Below are 18,249 nucleotides of genomic sequence, written 5' to 3' on the forward strand. Positions count from 1 at the left end.
AAAGGGTGGCAGTTCAAATCCACCAGGTGCTCCCTGGAAACTCTGTGGGGCAATTGTACTCTGTCCTATAGGGTTGCTGTGAGTCAGAATTGACTCCGGCAAGGTTTTTTCTTTTTTTTTCACCATCAGTAGTAACACATAATCCACACTGAGCATTCTACCTACATCTTAAAGCAAAGCGTCAAAGGCAGTATCACAATTTGAAAGAACTAAGAATACAGAAGTCTCCGTTTTTCACATATGCCATCCATAAAAAATTCTGAAACTCAACACATGGGTCACCACACTTTTATTACCAGTCCTCAGTGTATAAAAAACAAAACAAAACAAAAAGCCTTTAGCTACTTCTGTTTTTTCTGTTTCTTAGGTCGTCCACTTTTCTTCTGTCCTTTCTTTTTCTTTTTAGTGAGAACTGCTTTTTCTCCAATAAATAAACTTTTAGACTTTGCTTCTGCATGTTTTGAAGCAAAATTAAGTCCCTGCTTAGGTTTACTCGCATTCTTCAAACCTGGATTTGAATTTTGTTGTTTTAATTTTTCTTTGTTAACAGAACGCATGACTCTGAGTTTTCTTCCCATTAGTTCCGAATTATTTAATTTCAGAGCAAGATGAACAGCATCTGTATTCTGAAATAAAAATTAATAAGTTAATCTTCACCAGAAACTCATCTGTAAATAAACTAACAAAATCACTACGCTAATGGATAAGAACCATTTTCAGATTTGAACATACAAACCCCTTCCATTTCCATACCTCATAAGCCCCAACCTCTTGTGTTTTCACAGCAGTGCGTTAAGTCGCATTTTAATTAGGTACCAACAAATTTTTCTTCAGGAAGTTCTCAAACAATTTTGTCAAATGATCAGGTGAGTCACAATCCTAAAGGTTTCATTTTTCTCCGGTAAAGCGAGGTGTTAGACTAACTAACCATACGGAATCTTTTAAACCAATAAAACGCCTGCTTCATAGAAATCTTTGGGTAAAAGTCAAGCTGTACTAGACGAATTGAGGGCAGGAAACTCTACACTTCCCGAGATCCTGGATTAGGTGCCCTCTAGAGTTCCTTTCAGATTGAAAGACCTAGCATTCTTTTATTGTATCACAGAACCACTAAATGATAATAACGCTTAATGTCTGTTCAAAGACTTTAGAGCCTATCAGGTAATAATCAAGAAGCAGTAAGATAACTACAATACAGGAATGATGTAAGACACAAATCAAAGAAGCCCTAGTAGTGCAGTGGTTAAGTGCTCAGCTACTAACCAAAAAGTCTACGGTTTGAACCCAGCAGCGGCTCAACAGGAGAAAGATGTGGCAGTCTGCTTCTATAATGATTACAGCCTTGGAAATTCTATCGGGCAGCTTTGCTCTGCCCTGTAGTCGCTGAGTCAGAATTGATTTGATGGGAATGGATTTTAAGTGATATTGAGAGACTTGAAAATGGTCACACAGCTTGCGCGCTAATGGGAATAATCATAATCCAAGGAGCAGGAAATCATTCAAGAAAAAAAACGTAACCACTGCATTTTGATTTTTACACCAAAAAACAGAACATTGCAAATGTCCAACATTAGGGGAAGAAAAGAGTATAAACTATGTTACATCACTTAGTGGAACATTCTTACACAGCACAATGTAACAAAGCGGGCTGCAAAATTTTATATACATAGATATAAGCTCAATTTAAAAAAAAAAAGGCACAGGAAAAAACTTAAAGGAAATGTATTGACTGACGGTTGCTGAGGGAAGAAAAATTTGCATGCTCTCAGATAGTACATGTATTATTTTTTACTACTTTAGTTTTTTTAACAATGTTAGGCATGAAACAATAGTCATTATTTAGTCAACTAAAGTAAAAAGACTAAAATTTTCTTCTGAGCGAATGGTCAATTAATTTCTCCATTTTAAAGAAACTGAGATTCAGAGAGATAATATTACTGTGAATAAAGAGCCAACCAGAACATCTTTTGGCTGAGGTGCTACTATAGCAACCGTACTCCCTAACACAGTTTATGAACTCAGTTTTCTCAAGATACAACTGAGGGTGAAAATGACAGTTATGTCCGAATAGGTGAAATGGGAGTAACAACCCCTCCCATTTCTTCAAAGGACAGTGATAGTGCCTGAGTCTGCCCTACCTCAAACAGCACATAGCCAAACCCTTTGCCGACTCCAGTCACTTGGTCTCTCACAATTCTCACGGCCACAACACTTCCACAGTCCAAAAAGTGCTTCTCAACCATAGATTCTTCAATTTCTAAATCGAATTCAGCCAAAACATAGGTTAAGACTTGGAATCTCCTTAGAAAGCTGGAAATTTTTAATAATAAAGCTATTTACACATCAAATCCATTGCTATCGATTCCAACTCATAGCGACCCTATAGGACAGAGTAGAACTGCCCCATGGTGTTTCCAAGGAGTGGCTGGTGGTCCATTTACATATATCATCATGAAAATTAGTCTATTTATACTGCATGCTTTTTAAAGTTGGTCTTCAGGCAAAACATTAAGTTACTAAATCAATTTTAATTTCCCCTGTTATTTTAATAACAGATAGTTTGTTTAAATAAACTTACTGTAAGGGAGATTCCCCACAAATACTGATCTTTTGTCCCTCTGAAACACAAAGAGAGTTAAGAAAAAAAATCTCTCAAGCAGAAGTCATCCTAAAATCCTCCTTTTCCTTCACTTCTTGGCCTGACTTGGTCACCACTCCTCCTGAGTTAGCCACACATCTCTCTCATCAGTCCCTTGTTTGGTGATCAACTTACTCCATCTTCCTGGCTAGACTGGGAGTGAGTGCCACCAGAGGGAGCTTTGTTCAGGGCTGGCACTGACACATGGTAGTTGCTCAAGAAAGGCTTGCTACATCGGGAGTCAGCAAACTGTGTACGTAAAGGGCCAGACGGTAAATATTTTAGCTTTGTGGGCCCTGTGGTCTCTGTCGCAAATACTCAATTCTGCTGTTACAGCAGGAAAGCAGCCAGCAACAATAGGTGAATGGAAAAGAATGTCTACGTTCTGATAAAACTTTATTAACAAAAAGGGTGGTGGATGGATTTGGCCCACAGGTTTGCTGACCCCTGTACTTTCATCCAGGTCTTTCTCATTTCTCAACTAAGCACTTTGACAATGACTGCAATGAACTGTGACTGCAGTGAACTCTTCCAACCCATCCTCCCTTTCCAGAGAGGCCTGTGCAAAACACAAATCTTGCCATGTTACTTCTTAGTTTAAAATTTTAAAACAAATGCTACATAAAATCCAGATCCCTCAGCATGGCAACCAAGGGTCTTCATGATTTGGCGTCTTTTCCTCCAACTGCAACTCTTACTACACTGCCCCTCGTACCTCATACCTTCTATCTGCATCAAGCTCTTACCATTCCCTCAGCAAACTAAGTTTCCCATCATTCACACTGATTTTCTTGCCCAGATATGCCCTTTTTGGGGGGGCGGGGGGGAGGCAGCAGTAGTTTCACTAATGCCTACTCATCTTTCAAAACTGATTTAAGACCTATTCTCTTAGACACCTTCCTTGACCCTTCTTGTTTGCACTTCCCCAAGTTAAGTGCCCCTTTCTTGTGCTGATACAACATACTATGCATCTATCGTATAAAACCCAAATAACAAAACTCACTGCTACTGAGTCAATTCCGACTCATGGCGACCCTACAGGAAAGAGTAGAACTGCCACATAGGGTTTCCAAGGCTGTAAATCTTTACAGAAGCAGACTGCCACATCTTTCTCCCTTGGAGGGGCTGGTAGATTCAAACTGCTGACCTTCTTGATATTTACTGTAAAACCAGGCAACAATCTGTTCATCTGCTCATCTCTACCTTTATACTGTGAGTCCCTAAGGAACTGAGACTGTCTTACCACTGTGTGTCTGACACACAGGAGGTATTCAAATAACGTTTAGTCAATGATTTAACTTTCCCAACCTCAGTCTATATGATAAGGGGTCAGAACAGATAATCTCTAATGTACCTTCTGGCCCTAACGTTCTAGGATTATTTGCTCTAATAGTGGGGGTAGGGAAAGTATTCAAGCAGAAGAGAGTATATTCTTGAAGCTAAAGCTGACTAAAAGTCCTTGTGTCACTCTAAGCACCCTAAGCATCTCGAGGGAAGAAGCTTCATGTTCTTCTGTGCTCACCCGGGTGCTCACACTACGAATCCCACTCCCCTCTCAGCTCAAGTGCAGATGGAAATATTTTTCTCTGCAAGGCTACAGTTAAGTTCTTTAAAAAAATTAAATACTACTTACAGATGAGGTCTCAGATGCAAGATCAACTCTAATACGAAATCCATCTGCAATTTGGGTCCCATTTCTATAAATACATGGGGAAGTGGTTATTACAAATGAGCACTGAGTTACTGTAAAATGAGCTGTAAAGTAAAACCAAGGAATAAAAAATGTACCTGTGCACACTGAAATGCAATAATTCTGGGCAAACCTTGAAGAGATACAATTACCTTTTCAAAGCTTTTGTAGCAGCACTCTCATCCTTAAACACGACATAGGCATTAATATTTTTCTGATCAGGATGAATTTTACGTCTACATCAAAGAAAACAAAATTTGTTATCCTCAATCTTACGAAAATAAATACAGCTTATTTTCTATTCTCAATCAATAGATATAACAAGAAATACTGGGGGAAAATTTCATCTCTTAGAATAAATATGTAATAACTCAAAAAGTAACACATAACTAATAAAGTATTAGCCCAAACACGTAGCCCACCCCTTTTTACAAATCCTCGCTGTGTGAGAACCAGTAGCCCCCCAACATGACACCAATCCCTGAGAACATTAAGGACTAGACACTCTAATCTCAGTTGCAGCTCTGTATCTGGCACACACACAAACAGATGTGAAAGGCAACTTGGATTTTTTTCTCTAACTGTAAAATAAAACACACGTATAGAAAACTACACAAAAATGTATAGCTCAGTGAATTATTAAAAGGTCAACACCCTAGACACCTCTCTATGTGGCCCTTCCCAATTACAACCCATCCCTCCCTCCAAAGCTAACCACCAGGGGCAGATTATCAAACAAGTTTGTCTTGTAAGAAGTATGACAGAATATTCCTTAGAAGCCAAGGATGGTGAGACTTCATCTCACATACTCCGGACATGTTATCAGGAGGGACCAGTCCCTGAAGTAAGGGTTCATGCTTGGTAAAGTAGAGGATCATCGAAAAAGAGGAAGACCCTCAACGAGATGGACTGACACAGTGGCTGCAACAATGGGCTCAAACACAGCAATGATTGTGAGGATGGCACAGGACCGGGCAGTGTTTTGTTCTGTCGTACACAGGGTCGCTATGATGGCACCTAAACAAGAAGTCCAAAGGGACTGATGCAATTCAAATTTTTTATATAATAAGATTCCCAAAAATGTTTCTAAAGTATATTATTATAGTTTATCTACTACAAAGACACTTCTGATTGATTTTCCATCATTTTATGTACCATTAAGAAAGAAAACACACCCAAGACTGGGGGACGAATGGGAAGCCTCGCATAAAGCTGAAGGTAAATGAGAAAGTACCATGCCATATAGGAAAGGAAAGCAAGGAAATTTGCACGTCTCATACTCGGCACTCAGGGGGAGCCCCTGAGAATGTGAACCTTAAGTCACACTACCAAACCTGTTGCCATCAAGTCGATTCCAACTCACAGCGACCCTATAGGACAAAGCAGAACTGCCCCATAGGGTTTTCAGGGAGTAGCTGGTGGATTCAAATTGCCGGCCATCTGGTTAACAGTGAAGCTCTTAACCATTATGCCACCAGGTATCCCAACCAGAGGACTTAAAGCAGTCTCGGGCTGGTGGTATACCCAGGTGACTGGCAGAAGCAAACAGTCCTCCTCCCTAGGAGCGCCTGACTTCAGGCCAGGCTGACAGCAACTGTGAGGCATCACTGGTTCAAGGTATATCATGATTTCAGAGATGATAAGATGTGGGAAAATGTGTAACTCAGCACTGCTGAAATATGGTATTTATGATTTGTACTAGAAAATTTGGGCACAAAAGTTTCTTATTCTGTTCCAAACACTATGTAGTAATGAACATGCTTAAAATTCCTCATGGTATATTTTCCAGTAAATTATTTTATATTACATTCTGTGACTCTACAATCTACATTAAGGCTTAAAGACAAGCATTTTACAAATAAATTTATACACTATTACAGACACAAAAAAACAGTCAAGCGTGATGCATTATTCAATAAATAAAACTCTACAAAGTTGCTAAGAAATTATCTCAATTTTTAACTAAAATGGAGAGAGAGTTTAAGATTACCTTTCTCTAATAAACTTACTTTATTGCTGCCAACTTTTTAGATAAAGTCCCTTCTGCTGGAATCTTTTAGAAGAAAGGAAAAAACAGTATTAAAGAAAATTCAGTATTTGAAATACTACTTCAAATTTATTAAATTCTAATTTAAGCCTAAATATCTAGCTTGGATATGTTATGATTAAAAAAACTCTCGGGAAATAATCAAACCAGAAACAACTGCCCTGTGCTGTATGAATGGGACCTCATGGCTTAGGTTAAAAATTTCCAATGTTAGTATCATACTCAGATTTAACAGGCAGTGGCTCTCAAATAACCTAGACGGAAGTAAAAGTAATGAGCTCTCTACCTGTGTCAGATGCCTCAAAGGGGGTTCTAGTTATGATAACATTCTGCTGTCACATGAAAAATGTGAGTAAAATGGTTTTATGTGTGTGGAAAAACGCAACATTTCTAAATTAATATTTTATATTCGATGTGATTTTAAAATTAAACTCATAAATAATATAAGTAGATACATTGTTACTTCATTCCTTTTGGGGTGAAGAAAATGTTTAAGACCTACATAGAGTTGGTGGTTACACAACATTGTGATGTACTAAATGCCACTCAATTGTTCACTTTTAAATGGTTAATTTTATGTTAGGTGAATTTTACCTCAATTAACAAAAGAAAAAAGATAGAGACCCTGCAGTTCAAGCCTAGGAGCTTCTATGAATGTAAATCTCTTTTAGGGCAGTTACTACAAATCTCCTCTGGAAAAGCTGTTTTCCTTCTTGGTCATCTGATAGTTTACATAGGCTCTTTTCTGTTTGTCCTGCTAAGACTGCTAACCTAGAGTCAAACTCTCAAAATATAGGAAGAGAAACAGCGCAAAACATGCCAAACGACAAACGACAGTCATCGAAAAAAATTTGCCAGGTGCCTTCTGTGTGCTCTCAAGGATCTACATCCTGTTATTGAAAATATCAATAAATAAAGATAACATAGGGCAATAAAGTACAAAAAGAATTTAGAGGGAAAAAAAAACACCATTTAATGATATAAAGCACCAGAAGGCTTGAAGAGGTGACATTAGCTGCATATTGAAAAGCACATAGTATCTTGATAAGCAAAATGGAACTTTCAAAAGAATTCTAGGAATAGTAAATGAACTGAGCAAAACGCCCAAGGTGAGAAGGCCTATGTACATGGTCAATAAAGACATGCAGCTACCTGGTTGCTGCACAGTATACATGAGAAGGAACAAAGAGCTGGCGGCGAGCTGGACTGGTATAGTGGGGCCACCATGTAAACTGATAGGTAAGCCCTGAGGACGCTATTTCACTGACAGAATAACTCAAAGTTTTTAGGTAATTCAATACATACTTGGAGCCCTGGTGGTACACTGATTAAGAGCTATGGCTGCTAACCAAAGGTAGGCCATTTGAATCCACCAGCCACTCCTTGGAAACCCTATGGAGCAGTTCTACTCTGTCCTATAGAGTTGCTATGAGTTGGAATCGACTCCACAGTAATAGCTGATACATATTTAATGGGTACAATCTGCCAGTGCTGGGGACCCAAAGATAAGCAAGGCAAATAGGGTATTTGTAATCACAGTTTACATTTTCGTGGGACAATGTCACCAACAATTACAGTAAAGAGTGATAAGTATAACAAAGTACAGGGTGCTTGCTGTAGAGTGCACAGCAGGGTCACCAAACATGGGTACTCTAGGGACAGGCAGAATCAGGGCAGGTTTCCCAAGGGTAAGAAGGTAATGCCAAGGGGTGTGTGTGTATGTGTGTGGGTAATAGTGGGGGTGGGGAGCTGGGAAGGGGAGGGGCACCAGGAGGAAGTACTTTAGGAAGACTAAGTTGACACTGGTTTGCTGGATAAAGCAGAGGGAGACTGGAGGTGAGAGCCATAACAGGCCACTGCAACAATTCCAGCAAAAGGTAATGAGAACTTAGGTGTGAAAATATAAAAAGCAAGGAATGACTCATCTAGGAAAGGCACCACAGTTGAAAAACCATCAAGGTTGGCAAACAACAGAATGGCGGGGCCAAAGAAGAGAGGCAAAGGCAACTCCAAATGTGAGTAAGCTTGCAGCCTCGGCTTAAGTATGTAATATAGGAAAAATGATAATATAGACAATCAGTGGGCAGCAGAGATTGGGGTGCGGGGCAGAAAGAGGTAAGCACAAAAATGCTGAAACTGAGGTGCTGGTAGGACTTCTGAGTTGACATGTCAGGTAAGGATCTGATATGTTGAACTAGGACTAGGAAGGGCAGACAAAATGCATGTGAAAAAAGGAGAAAACAAACACCATGAAAACAATTTTGGGGACTGTGTCAAAACCTTGGGAAATGTCTACTTTTAGAGAAGTGGGCAATTCTGGAGATGTCCCAGGGACACTGGCAATGTCTGGAGATATTTTTCGTTGTTACAGCTGGGGGAGGGGAGTTAAGAGTGCTATTGGCATCTAGGGGAGAGAGGCCAGGGACGCTGCTGAACGTCCTACAGTGTACAGGACAGCTCCCAGAACAATTATCCAACCCAAAACATCAATAATATCAAGAATCACCTGAGAAAAAAAAGAAGTCAGAAACACAGAATGAACATTTCCTGTATTCTAATAAGCATTAATTACATTAAAAAATAATAATATTCACAATATATACCACAGTAAATCATACACACAGTTAAAAAAAAAAAGTCATGTATAGAAAAACCAACCACCACAAATGACACTCATTTCACTCTCCAATGAATGGCACTACAACTAGCCTGCAGAGTGTTTAACTGGTAAAACCAAATACTAATCACTTCTATAAAGTTTTAACATTAGATTAAAAAAAAAAAAAAAACTTCATCTGTCTATGCTCAGAGTATGAGTGTTGTTGGCAGCAGTCACACAAACTTACCATACTGGATTGACACAATACATATGATGGGAACACACTGGATGGATGTAGGACATATGATGGGAATGATGGGAATGCAAGATTCTGGAGATGCTATTCAATTAAGTTTAACTTCTCTGCCTATTAAATAGACACAGCAAAAAAAAGTCACCCATCCACCCTCCAAAGAACACGCCTGGCCTTAGTAACAAAGATACGATTTTATTACGTGAACTCATTAAATTGTTTAACAAAGTCCAACGGTCCGCAATAGATACAAGGGCAACTCTTCTTTTGGGACAGATTAGAACGAACCTGTTGCTTGAAAAGGTTAAGGTCAAGTGCTACTCTCACTCATACCAAGAAGTTAATAGACTGATTTAAATGCAACAGCTTTAAGATTATGCAATTTTAAGCGGCAAGGGGCTTACCAGAGAACGAAATCGTACAGATTCTATTTGTCCGTACTCTTTAAAAAAAGACTTCAGCTTCTAAAAAGAAAATACACATATGCTTTTAGTCCATCAATTAAGTGGTACAAAAATGAAATAAGTAAAACTGCCTCAAAATTTTTACTAACAATTTTTATTTTAAAAGTCTTTCAGGAGAAGTAGGTGACTATTCAGTTGGGTAGACAAAAAAATTTACCGCAACTAACACAAAAGGAAAACACGATTCAAGTTCAAATTAATATCCATGAGGTACACAACATTTTTGTCTTCTAATCTTCTACAATCTTTAACTACAACATCTAAATTTAGGTTAGGCTTATTTTTATATTTTCCATAGATTCTGTCACCTTTTCACTATGGGTTAAACCAGACAAAACTCTTTAGGATGTTTATGTCACTATGAGAAATTCTCTAACTGTTCAGAATTGAGACCATCAGATCGAGGGAGAGCCTAGAGGGCAAGTTGTATACATTATTCTTATGACTGGCTCAAGTGTATTATACTTAAGGCAATAATTTCTATAACCAAGTCTAATTCAAAAACAATTTAATTAGTGAGTTTAATTTGTGCAAAGCACCATACACAGTCCTTTCTCTTGAGCCCCTTATAATCTAATAGGAAAATCAATAAGTGAAGTATGCTATAAAGCCAACTGTATTATGTCCTACAAAATAATCATGAATCAAATGCTAGGAGACGAGGGCAACAGTGAAAAGCAGAGGTTAAGAAGTTAAGTTTTTTGTACTGTCTGCTTTTTCAGGAATTGTAATTTAAACTGTACTTCAAAAGAAGAGCAGGGTTTTGATCTGAGGGATTGCCAACAGTGTCATATGAAAATACAGAAAATTAAGGGCATGTTTTTGATTTGGTGAAGCCCAAATAATGGAAGAAATTGAGGATGCACTCATTCACTTAGGTAACGAATATTTATTGAATGCTTACTATGTGCTAAAGGAACCCTGGTGGTGCAACGGTGATGCGCTCAGCTGCTAACTAAAAGGTTGGTGGTTCGAATTCACCTAGCAGCTCTGCAGGAGAAAGCTCTGGCAATCTGTTCTGGTAAAGATTACAGCCAAGAAAACTCCATGGGGCAGTTCAAACCTGTCACATGGCGTCAGCATGAGTTGAAAATCGACTTGATGGCACATAGCAACAACTACGTGCTAGGCACCCTTTCAGGTGCACAGCATACACAGAGCAGTAAAGAAAAGATATAAATAAATACCCCTGCACATACGGAGCAGCTCATGCTTTAGTGCTTATGTGGAAGTCACCACAATAACCCAAATGAGGCTGACCAAAGCCTGAAATAGGGTAGTGACTATAGGAATGGAAAGGAAGGGGTGGATGGTGGAATCTACCACAGAACAATTTATGTATTTATTTATACTCAACAGTGATTAATTATGTGTGTACTCAACAAAGGAAGAGTAAACAAACGGAAAAATTATTAACGTCCCTCAGTTTTTACAATATACAAACCATAAACTCACCTTCTTATTACATGTGACTGGCAAATTACCAACAAACACAGTTCTCTCGTTCTTTAATCTCTCCTCTTCTTGGTTGACTTGAATTTTCTTTCTTTGATTTACAACTGGGTGATCTACATCATCAAGCACTTTTTTATCTGCTGCTTTAACACCACCACCAGACTGGGAGCGTTTCCTTTTCTGCCCGTGTTCCTGGTGAATTTCTTCTTCTTCTAAATCAGCACATGCTAGAGCGCTTTCCCTTTTTAAGGCAAAACAAAAAAAGGAAGAAATAAGAGTCATGGAAATCAGGTCTAATATTCAACAAACGCAGTTTATAAATGGATAGATACTCTCTGTGATTAGAAATATTTCCCAACTACTCTGGCTTTTCTAAATATGAATTTACCATTCACAAACATATCTAAAATTTAAAAGTAATATTATCAAACAAGTGGGTAGTGTTTTTAGGAAACAAATTTTCAACTTAAAAAGAGTTAGAAGAAGAAAAACTCCATTTCTGAAGACATGCTACAAAGTCCAGATAAAGCACAACTGCTCTAGAACCTTACAGGGTTTGCAGCACTATTTTGAAGGGTGGCCCAGGGCGTCTGAGAGGATTACTATACCTGCAAAATATTTACTTTATAAAAGTAGTATGGCCAATAGGAAAGAAAAGATTTCCTACTTTTAATAGTTCTGTAACATTTAAAGAACTGTGTATCAAAATTCTGAAATGGAAAGTTCAATATAAAATACTGGCTTCCCTGAATAAGTGAAGTCTGAGAGTCAGCCCAAAGAGAACTGGATGTGGATCTGAGTGAGGGGAGGGAATGGGTAGGAGTCGTCATAAAAATGACTGATTCATTCAACAAATATTCACTGGGTTCCTATTCAGTTCTAGCATCTGGGGATATAAAGATTAAAAAAAAAAAAAAAAAAAGGCACCATTAAAGGCCTTTCAATAGTCTAGCTCATTGCTGCTGGGTGTCATCAAGTCAATCCCAACTCCATGTGACAGAACAGAACTGCAGTATAGGTTTTCTTGGATGTAATTTTTATGGAAGTAGATCACCAGGTCTTTCTCCCACATAGTCACTGGGTGGGTTCAAACTGCCAACCGTTAGGTTAGCAGTGGAGCACTTAACCATTGTGCCACTGGGACTTGTAACTCACCAGACAAGCAAAATTCAAAATAAAATGGTAACTAATATACATCATGGGAATATAAGAGAAAAAATGTGCCTGGAAAAACAAATTTCCTCAGAGGAAGAAGCGTGATGCCTGATACACAGTCACTGCTCAATAAATTTTCACTGGGTGCTTCTCCAGGAGATCACAAGCTACACTAAAAAGAGGGACTACGTCTAATTTTTGGTTCAGGATGGTGTATAAAATATCTAGCAGGAGTCAAAGAATATGAGACAGTATGGTAAGGTGGGAACCAGGTCAAGAAAAGCCTTGCCTGTTATGCAAAGCTGCTTAGATTTTATCCCACAGAAGACTGGGGTGACGGCATTGAAGATTTTGAGCAATGCCTACAAAAAGATCATTTGGGCAGCATGGTGGAAGATAATTAGGAAAGGTTGGGCAAGGCTAGAGAAGGGACTGCCAGTATGGAGACAGTTAATGATGGTGTATATCTGAGGAGAACAGGGGAGAAAGTGGAAAGGAGAAGACCGATTTAAGAGAAAATTAAAAGGATCATCAGGACTCGGCATCTGATTAGATATGCAGGGAGAGGTAATGGTATAGGAAGACTCCTGGGTCACTGGCCTAGGCAACTAGAAGAATGGTGGTACCAAAGGGACCGGTTTGATGAGGATGATGAGATTAGTCTGAAGCATTCTGATTTTGAGGTGTATGTGGAACATACAGGAGCGAGTGCCAGTATGCAAACAGATATACAGGTCTGGAGATTAAGAGAGAGGCTGCCCAGAATGAGAGAGAAAAGGTTACGAGAAGACGACCAAGAAGAGAATCCTGAAGAAAATCAACATTAAGGTCAGAAAAAAAGGTACCAATGACAACAACACTAAGAAGGGCTAGACAAACATGAGGAGTAGAATCAGAAGAGACTGCTATCAGAGACGTCAACAGCTTCAGAAGGAATGCAGCCATCTCAAATGTAACAGGGAAGGCTCTTAAGGCCAAGGTCATTTGCTGATCAAATATGACAACCAGGTAGGGTGGCCTCCCTGAGCACTATTTCACGGGCATGGTCAGAGTAAAAAGAAAAAACTAAAACAAAACCAAGAAATAACCAGACAGTGTATAGAAGAATAAAGACATCAAGAAAAGCGACAGTGAGCAAGTATAGACAACTTTTTAAAAAGTTTGAGTACAAGGCAAAGGATTGAGGGAACAATAGCAAAAAGAGATGATTGTAGATAGGGTTTTGCTTTTTTGGGGGGGCGTGAGAGATGGGTTCTTTTTCTAAGATAAGAATCTTTAGTGTACTTATATGGTAAAAAGATTGAAAATACAGAAAAAGAAGACAATGGATGTATCTGATGGCTGGCCCAATCCCTAGAGGTGCAGAAGAATAAGTATGTAGTGTACACACACAGACAGTTGAATAATCTTAGATAAAAAGGAAGACACTTTTCTCTAAGAAAAAGGGGAAGAGATTAAGGGTACACATAAATATAGTAAGGCTGTTGGTGGTTCAGTGGTAGAATTCTCACCTCCCTCGCAGGAGATGTGGGTTCAATTTCTGGCCAATGCACCTCAAGCACAGTCACCAACCGTCTGTCAGTGGTGGCTTGCATGTTGCTATGATACTTAACAGATTTCAGAGGAGCTTCCAGACTAAAATGAACTAAGAAGAAAGCCTGGTGACCTACTTCTGAAAATTAGCCAAAAAAAATCCTATGGATCACAACCATATGATCATAACTGATCACAGGTATGCTGTGGGAATGGGCAGTGCTTTGTTCCTCTGTGCATGGGGTTGCCATGAGTCTGGGGCTGACTTCACAACAGCTAACAACAACACAGATACAGTAAATAAGGGGACAAAAAGTGGAAGTTCACAACTGTTAGCAATTAATAGCTCTTGCACCAGGTAACAGGATCACCTGCTGAGAAAGACTTGGGGGGGGGGCGATGAGGGGGATAAGGGACTTAAAGAGCATGACAACCATTGTGGAAAAGCTGGTAATGGGGTAGAGGAAAGCAAACTAGGATCGTGTGGTGGCACTGCTAAGCAGCAGAGGGTGCACGTAACTGGACACCCTACAACTTCTGTGGTGATGGAAGGACAGAGTGGGAGAGCTGAGCCATTGCTTAGACTCAGAAGACATATATCAACCAACTGCAACAAACACATCTTCTTTGGATCCTGATTCAAATAAACTGTATTAAAAACAACAACAACAACAAAATACCATCAACTAAGTTAACGGGAGAAATTTGGTCCCTGGATTTAGTTGAAAAACACCAAACTCACACTAAAATTTTATAAATGAAACACTAAGTCTTAGATTTACTTCCAAATGAGGATATGAATGGGAGTAAAGATGAATCAAGACTGACCAAGCATTAACAATTGCTGATGCTGCGTACATGGGGTTCATTATCCTTTTCAAATTCTGTACATATATGACATTTTGTATAATAGAAAAAATTTTAAATTAATTATTAGAAATACGAAATGAGAAAAAGATTAAGACAACTATTGTGGTAAATGAATTATAATTTCTTTAACATCAACTGAGAGGGAGAGAGGTTACTGACCTGTTTGCCAACTTTTTGTCTGCATCAGAAAGTTTCTTCTTCACTTTCACTTTTTTTGCAGGTTCTTGCAAATGTGGTCTTTGAATTTGGGATGTAATTTCTTCCTCCTCATCCTGTTTCCTTTTTTTGGTGGTTTCCTTTTAAAAGTTTGAATTTATGTTTGAGATCTCATCCTTTAAAATTCTGAACCTAAGCGATAATTCGGTGGTCTAAATTAGCATCTTTACTCTCTTACAGGTTATATCTAGTAATGAAAGGTTACTTAATATTAATCCTATCTGCCCCATGCCCCCAAAGGCACAACAGAAATCATGTCCTGCATGGTCAATCGACGGGTAAGACTTGCTTGTCGAAAAGCTGTTCTAATGAAACATTCGTCATAGAACCCAGTGACTTACTTTAGGCACAGACACGTACACGGGTTGAACCGGAGTCTCAAAAAGGCTGAAGAGGGACGCCAGCCGATCTGTGGTGCCTCTGGTGAGGCGCTTACTGTGGAATAAGCTATCGGCGACTTGTCCAACGAGATACTCTCCAGTCAGGTTCCCGCAAAAGCTGTCGTCGGGGTTCTCTCTGGAAATGAACGCTAGATACTCAGCGACACCACTCCACCGCCCGTCGCTTCCCCCCTCCCGAGCTCCCAAATGGACAACGTCCTTGCCCACGTAGACATTCCGCATGCCACTCACCCCTGCCCGGCATTTGTCTTCTTCTTCCGTTTTGTCTTCACTTCCAAAGCCATCCTGATTCTAAGGCCTCTTACAGAGCCGCGGCATGTGAGCCTGCACTTCCGGGTCCCAGTACTTCCGCTTCCGCGCCCGGCAGTCTCTGCGGCCGAGCCTCTGGGCTGGAGACACCCCACAGGAGCGAGGGCGGCCTGCGAACGCAGGGTTGTGCCGGGTGGCTGTTTGTTTCAGGGACACCTAGAGCAGTTGGGACTTGACTTCTGAGTCAGAATCATCCAGGCTGAGTGATAGGGAGTGGGGTGTCAATCCAAGCAGAGGGAAAAACGCACCAAAATGCCGAAGCACGAGGATAAGAATATGTTATTAATCAATGACAGGGCACTCTCCCTAGTGAATATTTGTTAATTTGACTTTTAGGTGACAAGAAACGAGAAGAAATTACTAGGTAAATCATTGAATTCAACAGCGTTGGTAGTAAAATAATTAGGATTTGACTTTTTGAGATCAGCCTTGCTATTTGAAAACTGCTTAGCAAGAGTCACTGGAAATATATGTCACCTTTTATAACCCACATCAGATATGTTTAAAAACAAACAAAAGCCACAATATTGAACTGCTTGGCCCTGGTTTTGATTTCTGAGCCCTAAATTTTGGTTTCCCTTGATGTGGTATTTCACAAAGACAGGAAAAGTCCAATTATCCAGTATTTCAACTCAAGCATCTCCATCTGCCCTATCCAGTCCAATGAAGACGTTCTATTTTTTTCTTCAAAATGTCTCCCAATCTCATTACTTCTCTCCCCAACATTATTGCAAGAATCACCTCATATCTGGATCACAGCAACCGCTGGCCTTCCTGACTCTTCCTCCTCCAGTCTAGCCTACATATTCCATTTCCAGGTGAATCTCCCTTGTATATTAAAGTTTGCTGTAATGGCACCATCAGTCATCACAGCTTTTGTATGTGCGTACATTACCCCCTTTAAACGTAGCACTTGCTCTCCCTGACCGTACAGTTTAGCATTTAATTCTTTTATGTCTTATTCTTACAACCGTGAAACTCTTCTCTACAGGATTACATCTTGTACGTACCTAAACTCTCATACGATGTTTGTGTCATTCTTATTTTGAGTGACAGACGTGGAGTTCCTGGGGGAAAACTCACACATCCTTAAGTGTTCCTAGAAAGGATGAGTGTTCAGTCCTGGGGAGAGTGCTACTTAGGACCAAAAACTCCTAAATAGTATGGAAAAATTAGGACTAGAAAGGTGAGGAAATGGATTTACAAAGAATGAAAGGCAGCATGTACTTGTAACCAAAAACCAAACCCGTTGCCGTCAATTCCAACTCAGAGCGACCCTATAGGACACAGTAGAACGCCCCCTAGGGTCTCCAAGGAGCACCTGGAGGATTCTAACTGCCAACCTTTTGGTTAGCAGCCGTAGCTCTTAACAACTACACAACCAGGGTTTCCAAATACTTGTAAAGGAAAATAAAATTGTTAATAAGTATGAAGGCTATGATTGTAGATAGTTAAAAAAAAAAATTAGCCTCATTGCCATTCGGAACTGGTTTTTAACCTTTTAGCGATCACGAACCCCTCTGAGTTCTTAAAATATAAGGACTTTTGATAGAAAAGTAGAATGAGTTTTGCCAAAAAGTCAGAGGTTTCATGCTCCACCTCTCAGAGCACCCCTAGGTTAAGAAAACAAGACCACACCCTAAGTATTTCAAGTAAGAAAAAAGGTCTTGAGGAACACTGTGTAAGAACATAATTGTGTGCCATCCAATCGATTTTGACTCAGAGCAACCCTGTATTAGACTAGGAAAACAAAAACAAAAACAAAAACCCATAGGGTTTCCTAACCTGGAGCAGATGGCCAGATCTTTTCTCCATCCTGCCTCTAGGTGAGAATTTGCGTTTCTACCCCAGGTATAATCAATCATAATCCACATTTTAACCAGAGACTCAGGTGACTCTTACATGTAACCTCCTGGGAACTGTTAGAAATGCAAATTCTCAGCAGTTGTTGGAAGCCCTGGTTCAAACTGCTGACCTTCTGGCTGGCAAAAAGGTCAGCAGCCAAGCGCTTAAGTATTGCAGCACCAGGGCTCCTTAAGGAACATATCTATATTAAGTTTATCAGATTATTGAAAAGTAGCTTGCTAAAATGTCATCTGGGTGACCAGGTATAGACTTAAGTCAAATTCTAATAATTCCAGGAAATTCTCAAATCCTCTGGAGAAGCTGGGCTGAAAAGGGACGGGGGGTGGGGGGTAGAGAGGAGGGAGGCAGGCAGGTGGACAGAGAATCATTTCTCTATAGCGCAGTGTTTCTGTAACACACCATTTAGATGGTATCAAGAGTTCCCTGAAAAACAGTTACATGATTAGTTAAGATTGAAAACACTAAAGCAAAGGAAGTAAACCAGGTGTGTCTTCACAGGCCTTTCTAAGTTTTTTAATAATCTAACATTATGTATTTCTAAGAGGACCCTGGGTGGTTCCGTGGTGAAGCACTCTGGTGCTAACCAAAAGGTTGGCGATTTAAATGCACACAGCGGCTCGCTCCCCTGAAGAAAGACCTGGAGGTCTGCTCCTGTAAAGATTACAACCTAGAAAGCCCCGTGGGTCAGTTCTACTCTGTCACGTGGGTCGCTCTAAGTCAAAATTGACTCGAAAGCACCTAATAACACGAATT

General features: G+C 39.7%; 1 protein-coding gene across 3 annotated transcripts; it reads right to left on the reverse strand.

Annotated features, from left to right (window-relative positions):
* Window positions 1-274: 274 nt before the first annotated feature.
* On the reverse strand, window positions 275-15,683 carry RBM34 (RNA binding motif protein 34). 3 transcript variants are annotated; one of them, XM_003410900.4, is made up of 11 exons: window positions 15,553-15,683; window positions 15,262-15,436; window positions 14,864-15,000; window positions 11,147-11,387; window positions 9,632-9,691; window positions 6,338-6,381; window positions 4,481-4,564; window positions 4,272-4,335; window positions 2,579-2,618; window positions 2,139-2,257; window positions 275-626 (listed from the first exon to the last, which is right to left on the reverse strand). In XM_003410900.4, exons 1-11 carry the CDS (start codon window positions 15,603-15,605, stop codon window positions 342-344), a joined length of 1,302 nt encoding a protein of 433 aa, XP_003410948.1. In that variant the 5' UTR covers window positions 15,606-15,683; the 3' UTR covers window positions 275-341. The 3 variants fall into 3 exon arrangements, with proteins under 3 accessions (XP_003410948.1, XP_010589322.1, XP_064132761.1); XM_064276691.1 differs by lacking the exon at window positions 2,139-2,257 and having other exon boundaries at window positions 464-626; XM_010591020.3 differs by lacking the exons at window positions 2,139-2,257; window positions 2,579-2,618.
* Window positions 15,684-18,249: the final 2,566 nt, after the last annotated feature.

Source organism: Loxodonta africana, chromosome 25 (genome assembly GCF_030014295.1).
Source record: "Loxodonta africana isolate mLoxAfr1 chromosome 25, mLoxAfr1.hap2, whole genome shotgun sequence".
NCBI lineage: Eukaryota > Metazoa > Chordata > Mammalia > Proboscidea > Elephantidae > Loxodonta > Loxodonta africana.

Bases quoted from the DNA above. Each gene is read 5' to 3' on its own strand.
- RBM34 (XM_003410900.4), bottom strand. From the start codon at position 15,605: ATGGCTTTGGAAGTGAAGACAAAACGGAAGAAGAAGACAAATGCCGGG. The intron at 4,565-6,337 runs GTAAGTTTATTA...TCTTTGATGTAG, and splicing joins AAAAAGTTGGCAGCAATAAA to ACGTAAAATTCATCCTGATC. The intron at 4,336-4,480 runs GTAATTGTATCT...ATGTATTTATAG, and splicing joins GCTACAAAAGCTTTGAAAAG to AAATGGGACCCAAATTGCAG.